Source organism: Leptodactylus fuscus, chromosome 11 (genome assembly GCF_031893055.1).
Source record: "Leptodactylus fuscus isolate aLepFus1 chromosome 11, aLepFus1.hap2, whole genome shotgun sequence".
NCBI classification, from domain to species: Eukaryota; Metazoa; Chordata; class Amphibia; order Anura; family Leptodactylidae; genus Leptodactylus; species Leptodactylus fuscus.
This window is the reverse complement of record NC_134275.1, coordinates 4,360,209-4,382,109: the sequence shown is the minus strand read 5'-3', so window position 1 is coordinate 4,382,109 and position 21,901 is coordinate 4,360,209. Positions and strand designations below refer to the sequence as shown.

General features: G+C 42.5%; 1 protein-coding gene across 1 annotated transcript in view; it reads left to right on the top strand.

Annotated features, from left to right (window-relative positions):
- DCX (doublecortin) overlaps positions 1-21,901 on the top strand; it is a 58,517-nt gene that overhangs the window by 17,630 nt on the left and 18,986 nt on the right. Inside the window, exon 3 of the mRNA XM_075259457.1 lies at positions 2,571-2,911. Coding sequence (XP_075115558.1) covers positions 2,571-2,911 — 341 coding nt within the window. The remainder of the gene's footprint in view (positions 1-2,570; positions 2,912-21,901) is intronic.

The window sequence follows — 21,901 nt, the reverse complement described above, 5'->3', positions numbered from 1 at the left end:
TAGCATTGGGTCACCTGCTGAACAGGGCGGCCATAGTGGAATAGCGCCTTGTTTTCTGTTCTGCCGGTGACTAACTTAATACGCCGTAGGTGGATTTTTATTACATGACCATAAAACAGTCATGGAAAGCTCTGCCCCACTGTCCAGGGTGTAAGGACATTGATTTTCACAGCATTTAATAGGTGTCTGAGTCACTTGTTTTTTCTACATGTCACAATGTATCAAAAAGTAACGAAGCTCTTTCTTAAATGACATTGACCTATATATTCCATGTCGTATTATTGACTGTAGAATCCAAGATGCAACCTGAGTAATCCCTGCAGAAATCTATCCTTGTATCTATAGGAAATATGACATACATGACACCTAGTACATAATATATCGGCGCACACATCTTCCTCCTATTCGCTATCTACTTTAAAGCAATTAGCAACGTTGTCTATTAACGATTTCCAATTAAAATTACAAATAAATCGGCGTTCGCGCTCCGTCCTGCTCACTCATTGGTCTAAAAAGGGAATAAATTACAGCAGAAAGTGCCGCGGGTTCTCCTGGCGGGGAGGTGTAAAACAGAATTTTTTAGCATATATATTTATAAATTAGGGCGGGGAGGGATACGGCAGAATTTTCTGACAGTCACGCCGTCGAGATTTCGTGAATAGGATACAGGCTGCCGGAATGGAGGGGCTGTTTAGATAAGCATGTGCTCTTTTTCGGCAAAGCTAAAACCGCTCCAATTAATTTGCAAATCCCATTGAGGCCTAGAAGCTGAAAGAAATGAAAATGGACGGCTATGATATGTGTTTAGAGGGACTGGCAAGCCTTGCTAATCCTATAAGAAGCCCCGTTTTCTCCTTCGCTTCCAGAAAGGTTTGGTAATGGGGCCGGTTCTACCTCGCTGCAGTCTTTATGTTACCGAAGACGTTTTTCGAGACATAAATAAATGCCATTAATAGAACTGGAGCTCTTTAACCCCATCTTGTAGCCGCCGACGCGTTTCCAGGCGGTCTATTGTGGAACGCTATTTAGAATTCGCTTTGTTTCTATGGCAACAGATTCAGGTTTACCTTCTCCAGCCGCCGTGATACAATGGTTGCCTGCGGCTGTATACCTCCTCTATCCACTTATTGTACAGTATTTGGCCGTGACGGACCTGGAATAGGTGGATCCGGAGCCCTGATGTCTTACATGCAGTGCTTAAGATTTTAGGGTCACTGCTCGTTTAAAAACAGGGATTATTTTGTGTCTTTGAAGTCAACGGGATGGGAAATAAACCTCTTTAGAAAACATGTACTTGTGAAATGAATAGTATGCCGACAAAATACAGATCTGTCACATTAATCTGCCAAGCACTTAAGATGGGAGTTTTCTCAATAGCTATAACAAATCAAGTACCTGCACGTGCTCGCGGTAACATGGCGGACATATCCTAACGGCAATAGTAAAAGAAGCCTGTATCCAGCTCACCCATTGATTATGGTTTCATTGTTGGGGTGCACGGAAACAGGTGGACTTGAACCGTAAAGAGGAATATACTGCAGACAATACGAAGATCCAGCGTACGCCAAACGATGAATTACAATTTGAAACTTTATTCTTCAATCCATTCAAAAGCACTCGTTACATCTATATGGAGTGAGACGTAGATACAATGTATATCAAACACAGCTACGCGTTTCGGAACATAGTTCCTTCCTCATGATCAAGGTGCACAGTAATGTCTCCGTCTGGGTCTATTACAAGACATTGCTTTTTCTAGAATATATCTGCAATATTCTGCAATATTCATCAGACATCTGGGGTCCTCTAAGACCTGTACAGAGCGCCGAAGGGCTTATCCTCACTGCAGTGTTCTTAAGATTTCTCCACCACCTCCTCTTTCCATAGTCTTTTGCTATATGGCGGCAACAGACCTGTGTTCTTGAAGGCTACTCTTTAAACTTGTCTGGTTCCTTTTCATTCATGATCCATGCTCAGGATAGGTCGTCACTGGGGGTTCAGTGGGGGGTCTCATACACTTGTGTAAGCGCCGTGACCCCTTCACTTTACATAGTGGCCATACAATATAATCATAGCCTCATCCCGATCACTTCTAGGGGACAACACTTTAATTTCATTGCACGACCGCTACAAAACAAACAACATACAGTGTAAATAGTGAAGAGGTCACGGTACTCGCTCAAGTATCACGGCCTCTTAAAAAAGTAGATTTAGTGGGGTCTCAGTGTTGGACCCCCCACTGATCTATAAAAGGCGAAATATTCCATTAATTTCATCTCATAATACCGCCATGTTAATCTAACGGAAGCCAAAAACTCCAAAAAATTTTGGAGGAATTGACTCAAGGTTTCTTCTTTATGTATCTCTGGAGTCACTTTTCTTTTTGGAACATTTCATGATATAACCCCCCCCCCCAAAAAAAACAAAAAAAAAAAAAAAAAACAACCAAACAAACAAACAAACAAAAAAAACGAAATCTCTTAAGAACCAGAGAACCACTTGGTCTAGATCTAAATACAATTCATTCTTTTTGGGTTACTGAATTGTTACTTTTGTGTCCTGTGTTTTAGGAGGAAGCTATGTGTGCTCATCTGACAACTTTTTCAAGAAGTTGGAATATACAAAGAATGTCAACCCAAACTGGTCAGTGAATGTGAAGACGTCCACCGCTCAGAAGAGCCCACAGTCCCTTGGTAGCTGCAACAATGCCCAGTCCAAGGAGAACAAGGACTTTGTCCGTCCAAAGTTGGTAACGATCATTCGTAGTGGAGTAAAGCCTCGCAAGGCTGTGCGTGTCCTGCTCAACAAGAAAACGGCCCATTCCTTTGAACAAGTCCTCACTGATATCACTGATGCCATTAAACTGGAGACTGGAGTGGTCAAAAAACTCTACACCCTGGATGGAAAACAGGTAAGGAGACTTGGAAGGTTATTGACGTACTTTGGCTATAGGAAAATATCAGATTTGTTATGCAAATAACTCTTTGCATTATCGAGATCATGTAGGATATTATAGAGAAGGATTGAGACGTACTGTTGTGAATAATGCACTTGGGTTACGATAAAAACTTACTATGCAGCTGCAATATTATCTGCCTGTGCTTCTGTCTTACCACTCATTTCCTCCCCTCCCATCTTCTATGAACATTTGTAATATGATCCCCTGTGAGAGCCGGGGCAAGATGGATAGAGCAGAGATTTCAGAGTGAATGTCATTTTGGAGAAGGGAAGAGAAAAAAAGGCCTGATATTTGGAGAAAGAGGCATTTTAAAGAGTTTATATATAGTGGCGTAACTAGGAATGGCGGGGCCCCGTGGCGAACTTTTGACATGGGCGTGCAGGCTGTTTGTGAATAAGAATGTGACATGGGGTGCAGGGTGTGTATAAGCAAGAGGGGAAATAGGGGTGCAAGCTGTGTGCGAGCAAGAGGGTGATGTGGAGGGGGGGAACCCCCCATTTCACCACACTCTTGCTCACACTCAGCCTGCACCACCCACATGCTCACATAGGGTGGAATTGGGGGTGCAGACTGTGAGTATGAGGGGTACATGGGTGAGAGAAAGTAAGGAATGGGGGTGCAGACTTTCTCACACACTTTCTCACACACAGCCTGCACTTCCATTCCTTCCTCTTGTTCACAGCCAGCACACCCATGTACCCTTCTTGCTGACAGTCTGCACCCCCATTCCTTCCTCTTGCTCACAGCCTGCACCCCCCATTCCTTCCTGTTGCTCACAGCCTGCACACCCATGGTTTATGGGCCAGATGGAAGCTGCAATCTCAATGCCAGGGTTTATAGGCCCCCCTAAGGCTCCTGGGCCGTCGTGCTACTGAAGTTACGCCCCTGGATGATTAATAATAACACTGTCTATTCAAGGTATAATCAGGCAGATAAAATATACTATGTATCCAAATCTCTACTACTACACGCATAAAATGATACTTGTTCTAGATAGGAAATATCCCGGCGACGTTCTAATCCACCCAACATGTTTTATTACACATGTACTGAGATGAAGAAGTTTTAGGGGTTGGCGGCGCTTGTGTTTTATTGTGCTATGTTTTATGTCACATTTGTAGCGATCATTATATGAATCTTATTCGATAGGTCTGTGATATAAAAATGTCTAGTAAAATGGGCGGACTCTTAGTTTGGCTGCAACATTGTTAACGTCCGCGCACTTCCAGTAATGATATGAGTTGTATGTTCTCTGGCAGATATACTGTAATAGGAGAGCAGACATGGAGGTTATGTGTAATGTTTTTTACCGAGGTCACCGGGGTAGCCCCATAAATCAGGGTAAACCTGCTCTCCTTTCGTTTTTATATCCTCATGCACCACCAGGTCCTAATAAAGTGTAGCCAGCCATTACAATAAAGATTTAGTATAAGCGGCTTTCAGAACAAAAGAAACGTATCCCCCTGCAATAGAGCAATGGGAGGAACCCAGGGCGCAGATTCAGTAGAACGTGCAAACTACATTTCCTAAAAAAATCTCTATTCTAAGAATATCAATTCTCCTGCTAAGACAATTATGAATTGTTCTTTTGGAATCTCTGTGTTGTAGCCGACACATCAATGGAAAGCATATTGAAAGTATTAAAAGGCTATTACTATACCAGACAATACATCAAGAGGGTTTATTATGTGCATTTCGACTTGTAAAGCTGCATGGGGTTATATGGTACATGGCTCCTATACTTAGAAATAGTGCAGAGCACCGCAGAGCTATAGGTGAGCCCTGATGGGATTGCAGAAGTCTGGATACTGACTGTCGTCATGTGAAGTCCATCTCGAGCAGCAGAGATGCAGAGACGGATTGCAGGAAATGGGTGAGGGCTTTGGAGAGTTGTGATTGCAAATAGAGATGTAGCTGGCTTTGAATGGGGGGGGGCATATAAAGTTTAATATTGGAGGCCATGTTATATTTCCTATTGACTAATCCATGATGAGTGGTCAGGGACAAGGGATTGTTGTGCAGTGTACAGAGAAGAGGCTGCAAACAATGGAGCTATGTTATCTAGCTATTTTGCTTGTAACGTGTTATTTACTAAACCGTCAAATCACATTATTTTGTCACCATATAATTGTGTTTTTGGCCACTGCGTGTGTACGGGACCATGCTGCTTTGTGCAGAGCTATATGGTGCGTCTGTACTGCCCCATTTTATGGAGATATCCTAAAGAAGCAAAGGTTTTAGGGAACAATATCTCTCTAATATAGCATTTAATGGAATAGATATTGCAAGCAGGACTTCACTCTCCGCATTTTTCAGGTGTAAACCCGGCAGACTCCATTATAGTCTATGGGGTCCCAAATATACCATCCAACCTCAGCCACTAGGACAAATCTGGAACATTTTCCGTCCACCTAAATTTACACCGTCTAACTATTAGAAAATCCAGGCCACTGTTTTTTGATATTCTGTATCATGGAGATTAATTTGCGAAGAAGTGACAAAATATTACGAATATCTTATAAAATCATGAAATCCTGAATTTTTCACACTGCTCCTGACCCTCATGATAGGTTGACACTTCCGGTTCTCTAGAGATCATGTCTAAGCCGTATCATGTCTGACAATAGGTGAAAGTGATAGTTCAGCTCCATATCCCTCCTCCCCCTCCTTGTACTATGACCTATACGCATGCACAAAGCAAATCTACAATACTCACAATGGTATGTATAAGGTTGTGCTGGAAAGTAAATCCCTGGAACTGCTGTTCAGAGTTAAGGTCGAGTGATCGGGTTTGGAAAAGATCGGATCCCAATCAGCGGTTGAGCAAATTTCGCGATTGGAAATCGGATTTTAAAATCGTTCATGGAATCTCAAGATTGTCTCACCCCTAAAGTCTAGTCAATATGGGCCCCCCGTATTAGGTGCATTTTAGTATATAGTTTTCATATTTGGCACATTGGACTTTTTAGACCTTATAGAGTGATCACCGCCCAATACTATCGTAGCGAGTACTGATACATATATATCACATATAGAGTCTTGGCTTCACATTCACTTCTTCCCTAAATCCTGACCTAAGAAATTACTAGGACACCTCCGAGTGTGGAAGTCTCCGCCAGCCGAGAAATTAGAGGAAACTTGACATAGAGCGCCTGAGCGATGAAATCCGTGAAATCATTTGAAAAGATTAATACGGCGAGGCTTTCAAAAATAGCTGACTTGACGGAATGGCAAGAATAATCTTTATATTAAGCCTCCTCGCCATATCTCGAACTTTATCAACTGCTGCAGACTCACGGATTACAATGTAAATTAGACACAGACAGACATTAATTAGTTCCTTAGCAAAAATACTTCTAGAAATCAGATCTTAAGCGCAGCGCACGTACAAGACTCTGCAAAGGACAGTCTGCTTAAAGGAAAACTGGAGTTATATTTTATATAGCATTTTAGGGGGTTCCGGATTCGGACACCCCTATCAGGTGTTACTGACTTGGAAACCGCTGTATCAGAGCTGAATGGGGATCCCTTGTATCCAAAAATGATTGGTTGTGCATGCACGGTTGTTCCATTGACTTCTATGGCCTTGCCAGAGATACTGTAGCTGAGCGCTATACTCTGCTATCTCCTATAATCCCATAGAGAATTGTTAGGGTGGCAGGGTGCTTATTAGGGTGCTTGACCTTCCATTCGGAGGAATAATTGGGGTCCCATTCTTGGATTCCCATTCCTCCGACACCAAGTCACTTCAGTGTCAGCGTGGACTGGGCATATGACTCTCACATGCAACTGCAACTGGTCTCCATTAAGTGCAGATCCCACAGGTGGAAGCGACATGTATGAATCTGTGGCCGTACCTTATTTGTATAACATTAGTCCTAAAATCTTATAGAAATCTGTAATAAAGTAGAATATGTGATGTTTCTGTCTGAGTCTATAACAGAGCTATCTATGGGAGCAGCAGCAGCAGCAGGGGAAGATAAGATGGGCTGAATGTCAAAGGTCACCATTATGTCAGGCTTGGACATCTGTGCTTAATTTAGGTCAATAACAATGGGGTACTTAATTTGCATACTGATCCTGCAGATCCCGAGGTGTGGGGTCAAGTGTCTTATCCGGGGTGTTCATTAACACTTACATATTAGTAATTAGATACAATGATACGGTGACCACAGGGCGCACAAAACCCCATTACAACCCCCCCCCCCCCCCGCCCCGCTAGAGGAAGGGTTGTCATCAGTTGTGTCCAGTGATTTACTATGCTCAATGAACGCTTCAAGGGTATTTGGGTTGTCTCTTGAAGGTTTAAGACACACACATCTCTCTCCTTCTGCATCCACTAGCAGTTTTGGCTTAACTGCAGCAAAATCTGCACCAAAAAAGCAACAAAAACTGAATTGAGTGGTTCATCAGTACTTCTTGGGGTTCCCTGCACCAACCCATTTGGTTTCCTTGAATGGGACCTGGCTGCAATACCCAGAACAGCTGCTCTTAAAAGTATGACATTCTGAGTATGAAGAGAGCCCAGGACCAATGTAAATGGTTAAAATATGTGATCAGAGCAGGAAGAAGAGGAAGATCTTCCAGTAATGGAGAAAAACTGCCCAAGGCATGCTGCAGGTCCCAACACAGTCGTGTCTAGAATGGACTGGTCTAACCTTTTCCCTGAAGGAGGATGTAGCTCTACGTCCTCCCTATTAATGCCGATATCTCCGGACCGGATGTGGCTATCTTGATGGTTTAAGATTCATTTTAAAGATGAGAATCTCATCTTTAAAATGATACTAAGGTCTTCATGATAGCACTTATAGTTATGGAGCGATTCCCTATTGAAGACGCTATTTGGGATTCTGATCCAATTCCCGACAGCGTTTTCAACAGTGAATCGCTTTGGAATTGTAAGGGTTAAATCAGATGTCTTGTGGATCCTGTAGGCGGCGCTGTCTAAATCTTGGTTTTGTCTTATAGTCAGACGCGACTTATGGTCCAATAAATACAGTTGGCGCAGTTCATACCAATAATTCTTCTTTAATTTCTGTTCTGCAAAATACATCCTTATTAATAGGAAAGATTACAATGTATCCAGCGCGGCTATTGATTCTGCTGTAGGGACATATACGTGTCAGTGAAACCCCATACATTTAGGGTCCCCGGGAATGAATGTTGGGGTCCATCATATTGAAAGCTAGCAAGGAGTGAGAATTATTATTATTATTATTATTATTATCAGAGTTATTTTCTTCTATATCTAAGTAAACTTATTGGAATAATAGCCAAGGCAGAGGCGAATCCTGTCATCTCTGGCAATCTCTTGCTGGTATTTCTAGATGCTTCTATAGTGATGTGATGTGTATCTGCAAGGCAGAGCCGGCTCGTGCGCTCACACCTTCCCCTCTTTACATCTGCATGTATTACTAGAGTCTCGCTTGTAGTCTGGCAGCTGCAAATTTAGGTTGCTAGGAAACAGCCTCAGCAACACAAAGGGCTCTCAGCTGGATCGGGCTTATCTGTCATCCTGCAAAACAGCTGGGTAGCGTTTTATTTCATTCTCGTCAGCTCTGCCTTTAAGGAGATCGGCTGACGCATTGTACGCCAATTTGCTATTCGTTGCATATTTTGGGTTCACATGATGTTCAATGACATTTTTCCAAAAAATGTTAAAATATTGCACCCTGGTGCTTCAATGATGAGTATTTCTGTACACACACAAAGCTATAGGCACCAATTCAGACTTTGCTATGTTTGCAGTGTGGCACATACAATTGGCTAGTTACTTGGTGGCTAAAAATAGGCAAAACTAGCTGGTACCCGCGACTTCGTCTGCGCTGATTGTAGCAGTGGGTATATACAGGTGTGGGTAGGGTTTTCATAGTGTGTATAAGGGATGGGATATGAAATGTAAGTTTGTAGTGTTGTGAGAAACTTTACATAGTGACTTTGGGACAGAAGTATTTGAAGTTAACCCTTTCCCGCCGATGGCATTTTTTGAGTTTCCTTTTTGACTCCCCTCCTTCTAAACCCCATAACTTTTTTATTTCTCCGCTCCCAGAGCCATATGAGGTCTTAATTTTTGCGGGACAAATTTTTCTTCATGATGCCACAATTAATTATTCTATATAATGTACTGGGAAGCAGGGAAAAAATTCAAACTGGGGTGGATTTCAAGAAAAAATGCAGTTCTGCGACTTTCTTACAGGCTTTGGTTTTACGGCGTTCACTGTACAACCAAAATGACCTGTCCCCTGTATTCTGTTTTTCGTTACGATTCCGGGGATACCAAATTTATATGGTTTTATTTACATTTTGACCCCTTAAAAACAAATCCAAAACTGTTTAAAATTTTTTTTTTGAAAAGTCGTCATATTCAGACAGCCGTAACTTTTTTATACGTCCATGTACAGGGATGTATAGGGCGTCTTTTTTGCGGGGCCGGGTGTACTTTGTAGTTCTACCATTTTCGGGAAATGTTATTGCTTTGCTCACTTTTTATTCAAATTTTTATCAGAATCAAAACAGTGAAAAAACGGCGGTTTGGCACTTTTGACAATTTTTTCCCGCTACGGCGTTTACCAAACAGGAAAAATATTTGTATAGCTTTGTAGAGCAGGCGATTTTGGACGCGGGGATACCTAACATGTATGTGTTTCACAGTTTTTAACTACTTTTATATGTGTTCTAGGGAAAGGGGGGTGATTTGAATTTTTAATCCTTTTTTTTTTTATTTTAATATTTTTTTTAAACTTTTTTTAAACTTTTTTTTTGCATTTATTAGACCGCCTAGGGGTATTGACATGGGTGGGCGGTGTCGCGGATTGTCAGAGCGGTGGGGGTTGGCAAACATGGCTGCTCCGGAGCGTTATAGAGCGCCTCCTGGAGTATCGTTAAGGTGAGGGGCAAAGTGGTAAAGTATATGTATATGAGATTGTGTGGGGTTAGGGGCGAGGCTGTAGAGGGCAATAGGAATTTTGTGGCTTGCTATGGTCCAAAGTGTGTGAGATTGCAGAGATAGTGGTGTGAGTTTGGGGTTTGTGGGGGTCCTGGGAAAAACGTATGTGCGCTATTGTGACGAAAAGTAGCCTATTGCGCAATAGGGTGTATTAACTATGTTTGTGGAAAATTTCAGCCAAATTGGTCGAGCGGGTTTTGCGTGATTGACTAACAAACATCCGAACACACAAACCCACAAACATCCAAACTCACAAACTTTCACATTTATAATATTAATAGGATGTTCTTTTCTGGACAAGAATCAGCTTTAGAAATGTAAGATGTCTTCAGAATCCCCGGTCACCTGCTATTATGGTCATACATATCCCTCATAGAACTACAACAGGGGAAACGCTATTACATGCTGGACAAGTGATTGGCCAACCATGGTATCAATGGACAGACTGGGACTGTGAGACTCAGAGATGCTCTTGGTTCATGTGGTCAATGACGGCATCCAATACCGAAACTTAGAGGAGTTTTCCCATTGACATAACCACATACAGACCTTTAAAAGGTACAAGTTTTGTAAATGTAAATAATTAAAACATTTGCAGAGTCTTAATGATTTTCTCGAACCATCTTAGTGGCGATCGTCTTTTGACTTGACCGATTGCCCAATATGACTATGAATGCAGGAACTTTCTATGGTCTGGGACTTGTCAGAAACCCAACCATGATTTCCTTATTCTGGACGGGTTGTCAAGCATGGACATGAGACGACAAGATAATCCGACCACCATAAGGAGATCATGGCTGGGTTTTCCTCAGGTGCTAGACAATAGAAATTTTCTGCATTCATGGTCATATCCATTGGCGACCGATCAGACAGAGTGCCGTTACCTGAGGACACTTTAGAACGTTGCAAAATGTTGAATTACTTATATTTGCAACAATGTTTCACTTTTATTTGGTTCTGATCATGGGAAAACTCTGTTCAATAGATGAGCATACTGTCTGCACCGATGCAACTTGTTAGTTTAGGTTCTCATCCACCGAATATTGGTTGGGAGTAGAGTCCTGCACAGAAGACTGTTCTCTCTGTCAGATCTCTGCGTTTTTATATTGAAACTACACCCAGCGGATCCCATTATAGTCTATGGGCTCACAGGTAACTGCTGTTTTAGCAGCCCAGCTCTCCATCATTCAGGTCTCCATACAATGAAGAGCACTCCGCAAATGTGAACCTAGCCTTACTGGACCTAACGTTCACTTTGCTAAATACATTGTTTGGAATTAATATATTCTTTGAGAAGCTCCTGAGCTGTTCAGTAACGGTTCCACAAGAATCTTCATATTCCTCTTTCCATCCTAATACCAAGGCCAAGGTTTCAGGACATTACCTATTGGCTATCATCACAACCAAAGAATTACAACAACAGTCTGGGACTCAGATGTCACATTGAATTACACAACAAACGTCAAGTCTTCGATCTCACTTCTGGTTTTCCCAATAAATGTTCTTTGCTCGATTCGTCTTAGTAAATGTCCTTGAGCCCGGTCACTGTGGAGTTTTTGTTTCAGCGCTTCAAAGGAGATGAACCAGCTGCACATCTTCACAGGCCAAGCAATGTGGTGTCCTGTCTGGAGCTGGCCGCGGTCCTGAATGTTGTTTTTTACTGACCACAGTCTATGAGACAGCTAAGAAAGCCGAGTAGACTGGATCACTGTGTGTCTTTCAGACTGCTATGAATGCTGACTGTTGTACGCCTCTATTGTAATATTATGGCTATGTATCTGTTGTATATTCTTACACTTGCACAGTTATGTCTTAGGGGGCGCTCACACTTGTGCCTGGTGGCCGCGCTGTGCCATTCCATCCTCAGCCCCAAGAAACTGGACAGGGGACGGCTCATTCATTAATTTGAATAGGTTTTATAGCCATCCCCTGTCCAGTTTCTCAGGGCTGAAGATGGAATGACACAGGGCGGACACTGGGCACCCCCTTAATCTAGGTAAGATATATCAGCATGGACTCCAGGAAAGGATAAGGAATAGTGCTAGCAATGTGAGACTTAGCTACTAGAGGGAGGCCATATAAGAAAATATAAGTACAGATTGTAGGTGGGTGGGGGAGCTGTGACCGGAACAACTTTTCATAAATGAATAGCACATGACAATATAAGAGACTTTGCACTATAGCTTATTGAAAAAAAAAATAAAGAAATATATCTATATAGAACCCATCTTCATATTCAAACTCACACACACAGAAGCCTATGGAGAGGGGAGGGAGAGGAGGAGGCTGCGTGGGAGTTAAATGATTTATTGTCTCATTTTATTGTCTCGTTCTGTATTAGAATTATAGCCTGAAAGTTACAACAGTATAAAAAGAGTGCAACATTGTAGCAGCTGCAGATATTTGTGTGCTATTTCCAGCAGCCTTTTCCTCCCTTCTCCATAGACTTCTATATAAAATTAATAACCCGTTCACTGGTGAAGAAAACATATTTTTTTTATAAGATAAGATAATCTTTTAATAGTCCCACATTGGGGAAATTTCAGTATGTTATAGTAGCCTAGTAATACAGACACAGGATAATAAAAACAGTAATATATTACAGCAGTAGACACCCATATGCTGAGAAGAGAAGATATACTAAGAGTCCATAGCAGCTAAGGAAGAGGAGAAAGAAGGAAGACGTCAGAATCATTTAGTTCTCTGTGCGGAGTGATCTTTGCTTAGTCTGATGTAGATTATGTAGCCTGAGGTATAGTATGTATCTCTAACATACAAGTACACCCTGTAGGTGTATAGTTGCATGAGTGATCCTGCACGGTGCAACCATGAGGCCCCCTAGTCCCCCCATGTGCACTGTATTCAGGATCGCTTATTCTGGCTATGGCCGTGTGCATGATGCCTATATACTATTAATACTATGAGAAAAGACCTGCAAGCTCTTCTCTAGTAGAACAAGTGGAACAGAATGACGAGTGCAAAGAGGAATACGCCGTTTTCTAGAGCAAATATTATCCTAGAACATAAACGCTCCGGAGAGATTCTGACAACGGATGATTTCTGACATCTTGTGACAAAAGAGGGTTTTCAACTTCTGGGGTTTTCTCAGTGAATAATCGCACAGTAGCTTTAAATCTGCAGATTTGCGGTTCTACAAGCAGAGGGTAAAGCGTCTCGTGCCGACCTCTGGGTATTTTACTTCGTGTGGTGGGATTATTTCTAGCAATAGCAGAACAAAGCTCTCCGAGCCGCGGGTACACTCCCTAAGCAAATTAAAAGTGCTATGTTTCTTTAAAATGTAGCATTTGTGCGGTGCGAACAAGCAAGTCGCCGCCTCCCCAGATACGTGATCAGAGAGAATACATATTTCTCAATTAGCTTGCCACTAAATAGTGATGGAATTAGGGTGGGGTCTATTAAATCGGAGACGGTGCGAGACAGAAGCTTTGTTCTTGTTAGACACAGTGGTAAAGGTCTGCAATCCGTTACAATGTTATCGCCACTCTCATAGTCGCCAAACACCAAGATTAACCTCTTATACAATATCGCTTGTATACATAGAAATGTTTAGGTTCTTGACCTCTTGGTACACAGTGACGTCTGTACAATGTATTCACAGGTCTAGAATTGTATACAATATTAAAGGGATACTCTTGTAACAATAAGTATCCCCAAGATCAAGGCCAGTCTGACCTTGGTACCTTCACTGACCATGAGAACAGGGGTCCCAAGATGGAGAGGTGATCGAGCATATGAGATGCACATCTAAGCTATCTTTCTGGATTTTGGCTCCTGTTCTTCTCTTGGTTGTTATTATGAATCTTGGCTGTGTGTATTGTCACCTTAAAGGGAATGTCTAGTATTAGAATCAGGGATGGATCTACCGCCATAGTAGTCGTAGTGGCTGCTAGGACGCGCATATCCTTGTAGGGTCAAGCCTAAATTACCCATCCCTTTTACCCATAGCCACCTCTGCCTTCGCCTTTAAGGGGGCCTTGCATTGAAAATGGATGTTGTTCAGTATCAAGATGTAATATAGAGCAAGAGACTGCAGATGAAGCATAAGGGGCCCTGGAGAGGGCTGGGAATGGGTACGTGATATTGGCCATTACCCCCTGGAGTAATCCAAAGTCACACTATGGGGCCAGTATATTCTATGGGGGTCTTGTAAAGGAGACATCTAGTGTATGGGGGTCAATAAAAGGGGCCGTATACTGTGTGGTGAGTCAGTAAAGGGGACATTATACCATATGGGGGAAATAAAGAGGGCTGTATACTGTATGGGGCCAAAAAAGGGTTTGTTATACTGTGTGTGAGATCAGTTAAAGGGGCAGTGCACCATGTGGGGGCCTGTAAAGAGTACATTATACTGTGTGGGGGCCAGCTACATTTACATTATATTGGTTGGGGGCCAGTAAGGAAGGTATTATACTGTGTGGGGTTGGGAGGTGCAGTCAGATTTGCCTGATATTTCCTAGTCACCCTCCTGATCAGTATTATATCCATCCTTGTAGAGTTTGTCTTATTTTTGGCAATGCTACACAAAAATGTGCACTGCCTTGTATCTCATGCATGACGCCATGACACCTGGGGTCTCCAGGGCTGCGCTAGAGAGCCATTGGCCACCACAAGGTACCTTTCTTCTATGCATTAGTATTCTGCCCAGGAGAGTTGTGTTAGGGGAGTATACCCGCCATGCTGCACCCCTATAATAGTATGGTAAGATCCCATAGACTTTATGGATGCCGTACTATCATTCTCACCGTCACACCACCTCATCTGCTGCAGAGAAATTTAGACAAATTGTTGATTTTTCTTGGAAAAACTGATATTGCCCATTTGTGACTTCAGCAGCGAGCAGACATATGTTACAGAGCTGTCCTCATTCATTATTAATGGACACACTTTGTTTTCCTGCTCACTGAACTGTATTCACATTATACACGATGTAGGGACTGTCTGCTTGGAAAGCCTATTATGCATTTCTTAGATCTTATATATCGAAATCACATTTTCCAGTATAGAACATTAGTAAAGCCCATATGTCTGTTTATCGCTATCTGATACAATTTTTCTATAACTCATTTCATGGTATTCATTCTTTACAATATGTCGATACTTTGTATAAGAAAGTCGCAGATAGATAAGAGTTTGGTGCGTGTAATAAATGTGCAGTCCTTGTTCATGTTGTAACACTACTGTATTGTATTGAACGTCCCAAAAAATTGCTGGAAAACAATAGCAATCCCCTGTCTCTGTAGAAAATACCATTGAATAGGAAGTGTGGAAATCACATTCAATCACTGCTAAGACGCTATTAGTAATGAAGATTAGCGGGAATTACACTCTCTAATTACAATGAATGCAGCCTTTGGCGCCTGTGCGGACTTGTTCTGTCTTTTATGGTCGGTTATGTTCATCTCCATCTGATTTCTAGGCCTCGATGTAAAATATGCAGTTATATAGTTACTAACACTGTACGCTATCCCCGGACTAACACGTGCTAGAGGGAGGACAATGTAATTGTTCACGTCCTTCCAGATACATCCCAGCAAGAGTTGAATAAATGTTGCATAAAAGGTCTGACTAGTTTAGAAAACCCATTCTGATATAATGGAGTCTTCTTCAGGAGCTTCATCTCTTGACCAGAGTGGAGGACCTTACTCTGGAGGATCTGTCCTTTCCTGCATTATACAGACAACTTATTGATATGAATGAGCAGAACCTTAGAACAAGTAAGGACTGTCCAAAGGAGACTAAACCTGTATTGTAATAGTTTCATTCCCCTCTACCTACAGGCACACTTGGCCAAGGATGTGAAGGGTTGGGATGGATAACTATTAGAAAATGACAACTTGAACAAGGATATGGCCATCTTTAGGCCCAGAGTCTTAACGTTTCAGCTCTTACCGGTTGTATTTATAGCTCTCATAGTTGATGGTGCTTCACCCCTACCACTGAGGGCGGGTTCACACCAGCACCCTGGTCTCCTCTTTGAAGGTGTCCGTCTTCTGCCCAAGAAACCGGACAGAAGACGGAAACCAGCAGTCAGTTTTCAAACCCATTCATCTGAATGGGTTTTGCAAATTGTCCGCCCTTGAGCGTCTCCTGGTCTCCGTGGCGAAACCGTTTTTTTTAACCGGTCACAAAGTCGTACATGCAGGACTTTGTGTCCGGTTAAAAAAAGAATGGAGACCAGAAGACACTCACAGGCGGACACTGACTGCTGGTTTCCGTCTCCCGTCCAGTTTGTTGGGCAGAAGACGGAAACCCACAAAGCGAGGACCGGGCGCAGGTGTGAACCCGTCCCGACGAGCATATGAAGACGTTGAGAACCTAGACAAAGTTTCTATCCCTCTGAGAGCATTAAACATACTTAAAAGGATATTCTCACAAACACAACAATATATACATTTGCAGACAATTAAGTTAAACTTTTTTGCAAATATGAATAATTTAAATTTTTGCTAAATTTTTTAATATTTCCTCCAATCATCTTAATGGTGACATCTATTGTCTTGACCATGAATGTCCGAACTTTCTATACTCTGAAACGCAGCCATGATTTCCTTGTTGTGGTTGGATTATCTTCCCATGTACGTACGGTCCGTGCCTGATAACCTGTCCACAAATAAAATGATCATGGCTGGTCTCTGACATGTGGCAGATCACAGCCATCTCCAGCATTCATGGTCCTATCCATTGGCAACTGATCAAGATACAGACTGTTACCAGTAAGATGATCAAAGAAAACCTTTAAAACTCTGCAAATTTAAAATTTTTTCCTAGATTTGCAAAAATGTTTCAATATGGTTATGTTTATGAGAAAACCCATTTTAAGAAGTTTACAGTTGTCTTCTGAATATTTGTTAGAAATTGTATCGAAGTGTTTCAGCTTTTACTTATCTCCCTATTAAACAACACACAGTATGTTCCTGAGTGATAATGCTGACGGACAAGGTTTTCAAGGAAAAATAAGCGAAGACTTGGGGTAGTTCAGAGAACAGATTTATTTAATTTTGGAAAACCACAGAACTCTAGCGCACCGAGCTGAGATCATACTGAAGAAGGTCTGACGTTGCACAATTTCAGATACTATAAGCAATTCCATTCCACTGGCGACTCGACCACAGCTGGTTTACCACTCACATAGCAGAGAGTGAATGTCAACCTGGGAAACCCTTTAAGTAAAGGAATTGCTATGAGCTCCATAAGATGCTGGGACCTCCTTACGGCCCATGGATCCTTAGTAGAGATGAGCGAACACTGTTCGGATCAGCCGTTCCGAACAGCACGCTCTCATAGAAATGAATGGAAGCACCTGGCACGCACACTTTGCCGGCGGCCGGCCGCTGTGCCAGGTGCTTCCATTCATTTCTATGAGAGCATGCTGTTCGGAACGGCTGATCCGAACAGTGTTCGCTCATCTCTAATCCTTAGCACTTCTTGTTAAGCACCAGATATCAAATTTGCACCTGCCATTTGCAAAATTTGTATTCTGCTTTGTACAGGGAGTTTGTAGACTGGTTTTTAGTCCCACATACATTATAAAGTTACAGTTACATAGTAGATGGGGTTGGATGAAGACATCAGTCCATCATCCTACAACCCCCTATAGTGTTGATCCAGAGGAAGGCAAAAAAACCCATGAGGCTCCTGCCAATTGCCCCAATTCAGGGGAAAAAAATTCCTTCCCGACTCCAATCTGGCGGTCAGTATAAAAACCCTGATATTGAGCGGCCAGTTCTGATGGACATGTGAGAATGGTGACATGGTGGAAAGGTAATTCCTGATAGTTCATGGATGGTGGCAGAAATTACATTCTTCAGACATGCCAGATGCATGTACTATTATAATGCCATAGCAGGTATATTATATTAGTCACTTAATGGTAATTTGCCTATAATAGAGAGTCGGAGTTGATCTATGATCAGTGCCAGATCGGTTTCACAGTCTCCCAGACACCAGTGCAGTCAGAGATACGTCCCCACCCCATGTCCATCACGTATCAGTAGGACATTTGGACCAGACGCTCTCTGTGCAGCTTTTATTTACCCTGTTATAGAAGATCCCACTGGTGGCCATAAACTCATCTTATCTCCATAACTCCGGCACATCTAACCTACCCCGGCATCATAATTTTGGCTAACACTCACTTTTGTATCACTCTGTCTGACAACGGGCGATGCAGCAAAGCGTTGCTGCCAAAGAGTCGCCAATGTAAAGCTGAACAGAAGTCCCATAAATGTCAGATCCCTCCTGCAGCAAAATCTGGGTCACAACAAATAATTCTCCTACATTACAACAATCCTGACACCCCCCCATGTTCGCTTTCTTCTATAGCTATTACAATTATAGATATCACAGAGACATTTACATTATATTGTGCGGATTTCTTTTATTTTTATAGCAATTGACTCCGGCATTGTGCGGGAATAATAAGGGATTTTATGTAAAATTTGCATTGCCTTGGTGTAGACGAGAACATACAGACACAGCGCAGATATAGCTTCATATATTCAGGTACCTGGGTGGGGGTTTTATTTTTTAATTTTTTTTTGGTTGGGGGTTTTATTGTCACACAATGCGGCACATTTTTATACATTGTACATTCAATGGGAAAAAAAATCAGATTGTGAGATTCTTTTTTGTTCCCATCAGATCAGTTCAATCTCCTTCTCCGTTCCTTATTACCATAGTCATTTGTGGAGGGTTAGATAAGAATGACATGGGGTCAGACTGTTGGGTCACAAGGGCCGGCTCCGGCAGGTGGAGAAACTGCAAATGCAAACACTTTTTTCTTTTTTGTATTCAATTTTGATGTCAATGGTGGCAAAAAATAATATAAGGTATTGACACTGCCAAATAGAGCAAAATATTACATAGAGTGATCCTATATATATTCAGCCAACATTTATAACCATACACTTACTAACCCACATTTGTATTAAAGGGATCCTATCATTAAAATCACATTTTTTTCTTGATAATATGTAGGAATAGCCTTAAAAAAGTCTATTCTTCTCCTGCCTATAGATGTCTTCTCCGCACCGCCGTTTGGTAGAAATCCCGGTTTTCGTCTGTATGCAAATGAGTTCTCTCGCAGCACTGGAGGCGGTCCTCAGCACTCAAACAGCACTGGGGGCGTCCCCAATGCTGCGAGAGAACTCTCCAGCACTGCCTCCATCTTCTTCAGGAACGGCTTCTCTGCGCATCTTCTTCCAGAGCTGAGCCGCATGCCCACAGGCCACAAGAAAATGGCCGTTTACACCAGCCTACTGTGCAAGTGACCACATGAAAATGGAAACTTACACAGCTTACTGTGTATGCGGCCATTTTTCTTGTGGCTGTGGGCATGCGCAATCTGCTCTGCCTGAGGCCTAGAAGTTTGAACCCAGCTCTGAAAGAAGACATTCAGATAGGCCGTTCCCAAAGAAGATGGAGGCGGCGCTGGAGAGAGTTCTCTCGCAGCATTGGGGACTCCCCCAGTGCTGTTTGAGTGCTGGGGCCCACCCCCAGTGCAGCGAGAGAACTCATTTGCATACAGACGAAAACCAGGGTTTCTACTGAACAACGGCATGGAGAAGACATCTAAAGGTAAGAGAAGAATAGTCTTTCTTAAGTAATTCCGGACAGGAGAGACAGTGAGACTCCTGATCACACAGACATTGACTGTCTTCTGTACACCCTGATACAAGGAGATGCCAATCGCGCGGTAATGAGGACTCTCACTGTCTCTCCTCGGAGTCCTGTTAATCCTGAGGACTCTCACTGTCTCTCCTCGGAGTCCTGTTAATCCTGAGGACTCTCACTGTCTCTCCTCGGAGTCCTGTTAATCCTGAGGACTCTCACTGTTTCTCCTCGGAGTCCTGTTAATCCTATTCTCCTTTCTACCCTATAATTCTGTTGCAAATTCTACCACCCTCTACATCACAGAGCGGGCTTCTCTCCTTCTCTCATACCCTGCTCTCAGATGGAGGAGCCAAACACAACAGAACAGGTGCACTTAAAATTTTTAGTTTTTATTAAATTCATTGGTACCGACCGCCTTTTGACAAGTAGTTCCTCAAATAAAACCAGTCATGCAAACATTGTGCAATATCTTGAGCTATCGGATTCTAGCAAAGAATGTTGCGTTTGCTTGTTTACTGTCTAAGACATAAATCCTTCGCTCCACATGGCTTTGAAGTGTGAGATTTCCCAGCCACTGTTTTACTTGTCAAAACATCTGTCAAACAGGGCGAGCAATAAGGATGTTATTGAGATGCTAAAGTGACGAGAATTGACGCGTTTCGGGCTGTCGTCTAATGAGCTGATGTCTGGTTTTGATCTGCAATTTTTTTTCTGTATTGTCATTCTTTAAGTCTGAACCTTTTGCCTCTCGGTTCCCCTGCCAGTTGCATTAAGGAGGGGAAGATGTGCAGAAAACAGCTGAGTGTCTGCATGTGATGGATGACTGTAATTACCACTTGGTTGACATGCACATTGGAATAGAGAGTGGTAATATATCTTACGGCTTAGACAGACCTGCATATTTTTAAGGCAAGATATATATATGTGCATCTGTCACGGAGATTACTGGTTGGATGTTATTCTAAGACACTAATAAATTACCATGAGCTAAAGTGATACCGATATCAATAATAATATTTACTAGGACATAAAACACCTTCGGTATTCTGTATGGCGAGGAATCATCTGAAAATCTCATCATTCTATGGGATTTGTTACATTTAGATTTCCATTGATTTGTGATTGAACAATAAATTATGAAATTTTGCGGTTTTCTTGTCCGGTGACCGCATTATTGTGTCCAGTAAAACGCGTGAAACCCCATTATAGTCAAAGGGCGCCATTTTTGTTAGCGACTTCTGTGATTTTTGTTGCTTTGTTCTTATGCTGGAACACAACTATGTAAACAGAACCTCTAAAATATCTGCATACAGTACACGAGTGACTACTAGAGATGAGCAAACAGTAAAATGTCCGAGGTTCGATATTCGTTTCGAGTAGCCCCTCAATATTCGACTACTGGAATCGAATATCGAACCCTATTATAGTCTATGGGGGGAAAATGCTCGTTTCAGGGGTAGGCAACGTTTGATCAAATTATGCTTACCAAGTCCACGTGTGAGGGTCAGGCTGGATCCTCCGAGAAGTCTTCTCCGTGCAGCTTCCCCGCGACGTCTTCCGGCTCTGAATTCACTCTGCCAGGCATCGGGCCTGAGCAGAGCCGACTGCGCATGTCCGCACTACAAGCGATGCCTGGCAGAGTGAATGAAGAGCCGGAAGACGTCGCGGGGAAGCTGCACGGAGAAGACTTCTAAAGGTAGGAGAAGAACCAGCATTGATTGGCCGACTATATAGCATTCGGCCAATCAATGCTGGTTCTGCATCGAACTTTTACATTCGAACAGCGAGTGGTACTCGATCAAGTACGAGTATTACGAATACCGTAGTATTCAATCGAATACCTACTCGATCAAGTACTACTCGCTCATCTCTAGTGACTACTACTTATAGAGGATCCGTCAGCAAATACAAAGTGCTAAATGCCAGGGATCACTTCACTGCCGCTGCGCCCATGATTGATTTGTTGTGTTTCATTTTTTGGAAGCAAATGGCAAAGCATAAGTGTGATAAAGTACAGTTAAAGCAATGAATACGGATCAGACTCCTCCAAGGAACAGGCAGAGAGCAGCGCTCACCCAGGTTGATTAAACAGATTTCTTTATTGGTACAGCGCGTTTCGGGCTAACATAAGCCCTTTCTCAAGTGCAAAATGTATCCTACCATGATGGGTCAGTAGTAGTAGTAGCAGTAGTAGTCATTACTGACCCACCGTGGCAGGATACATTTTCCACTTGAGAAAGGGCTTATGTTAGCCCGAAACGCGTTGTGCCAATAAAGAAGTCTGTTTAATCAACCTGGCTGAGCGCTGCTTTCTGCCTGTTCCTTGGAGGAGGCTGGTCCGTATTCATTGCTGTCCTGGCGTC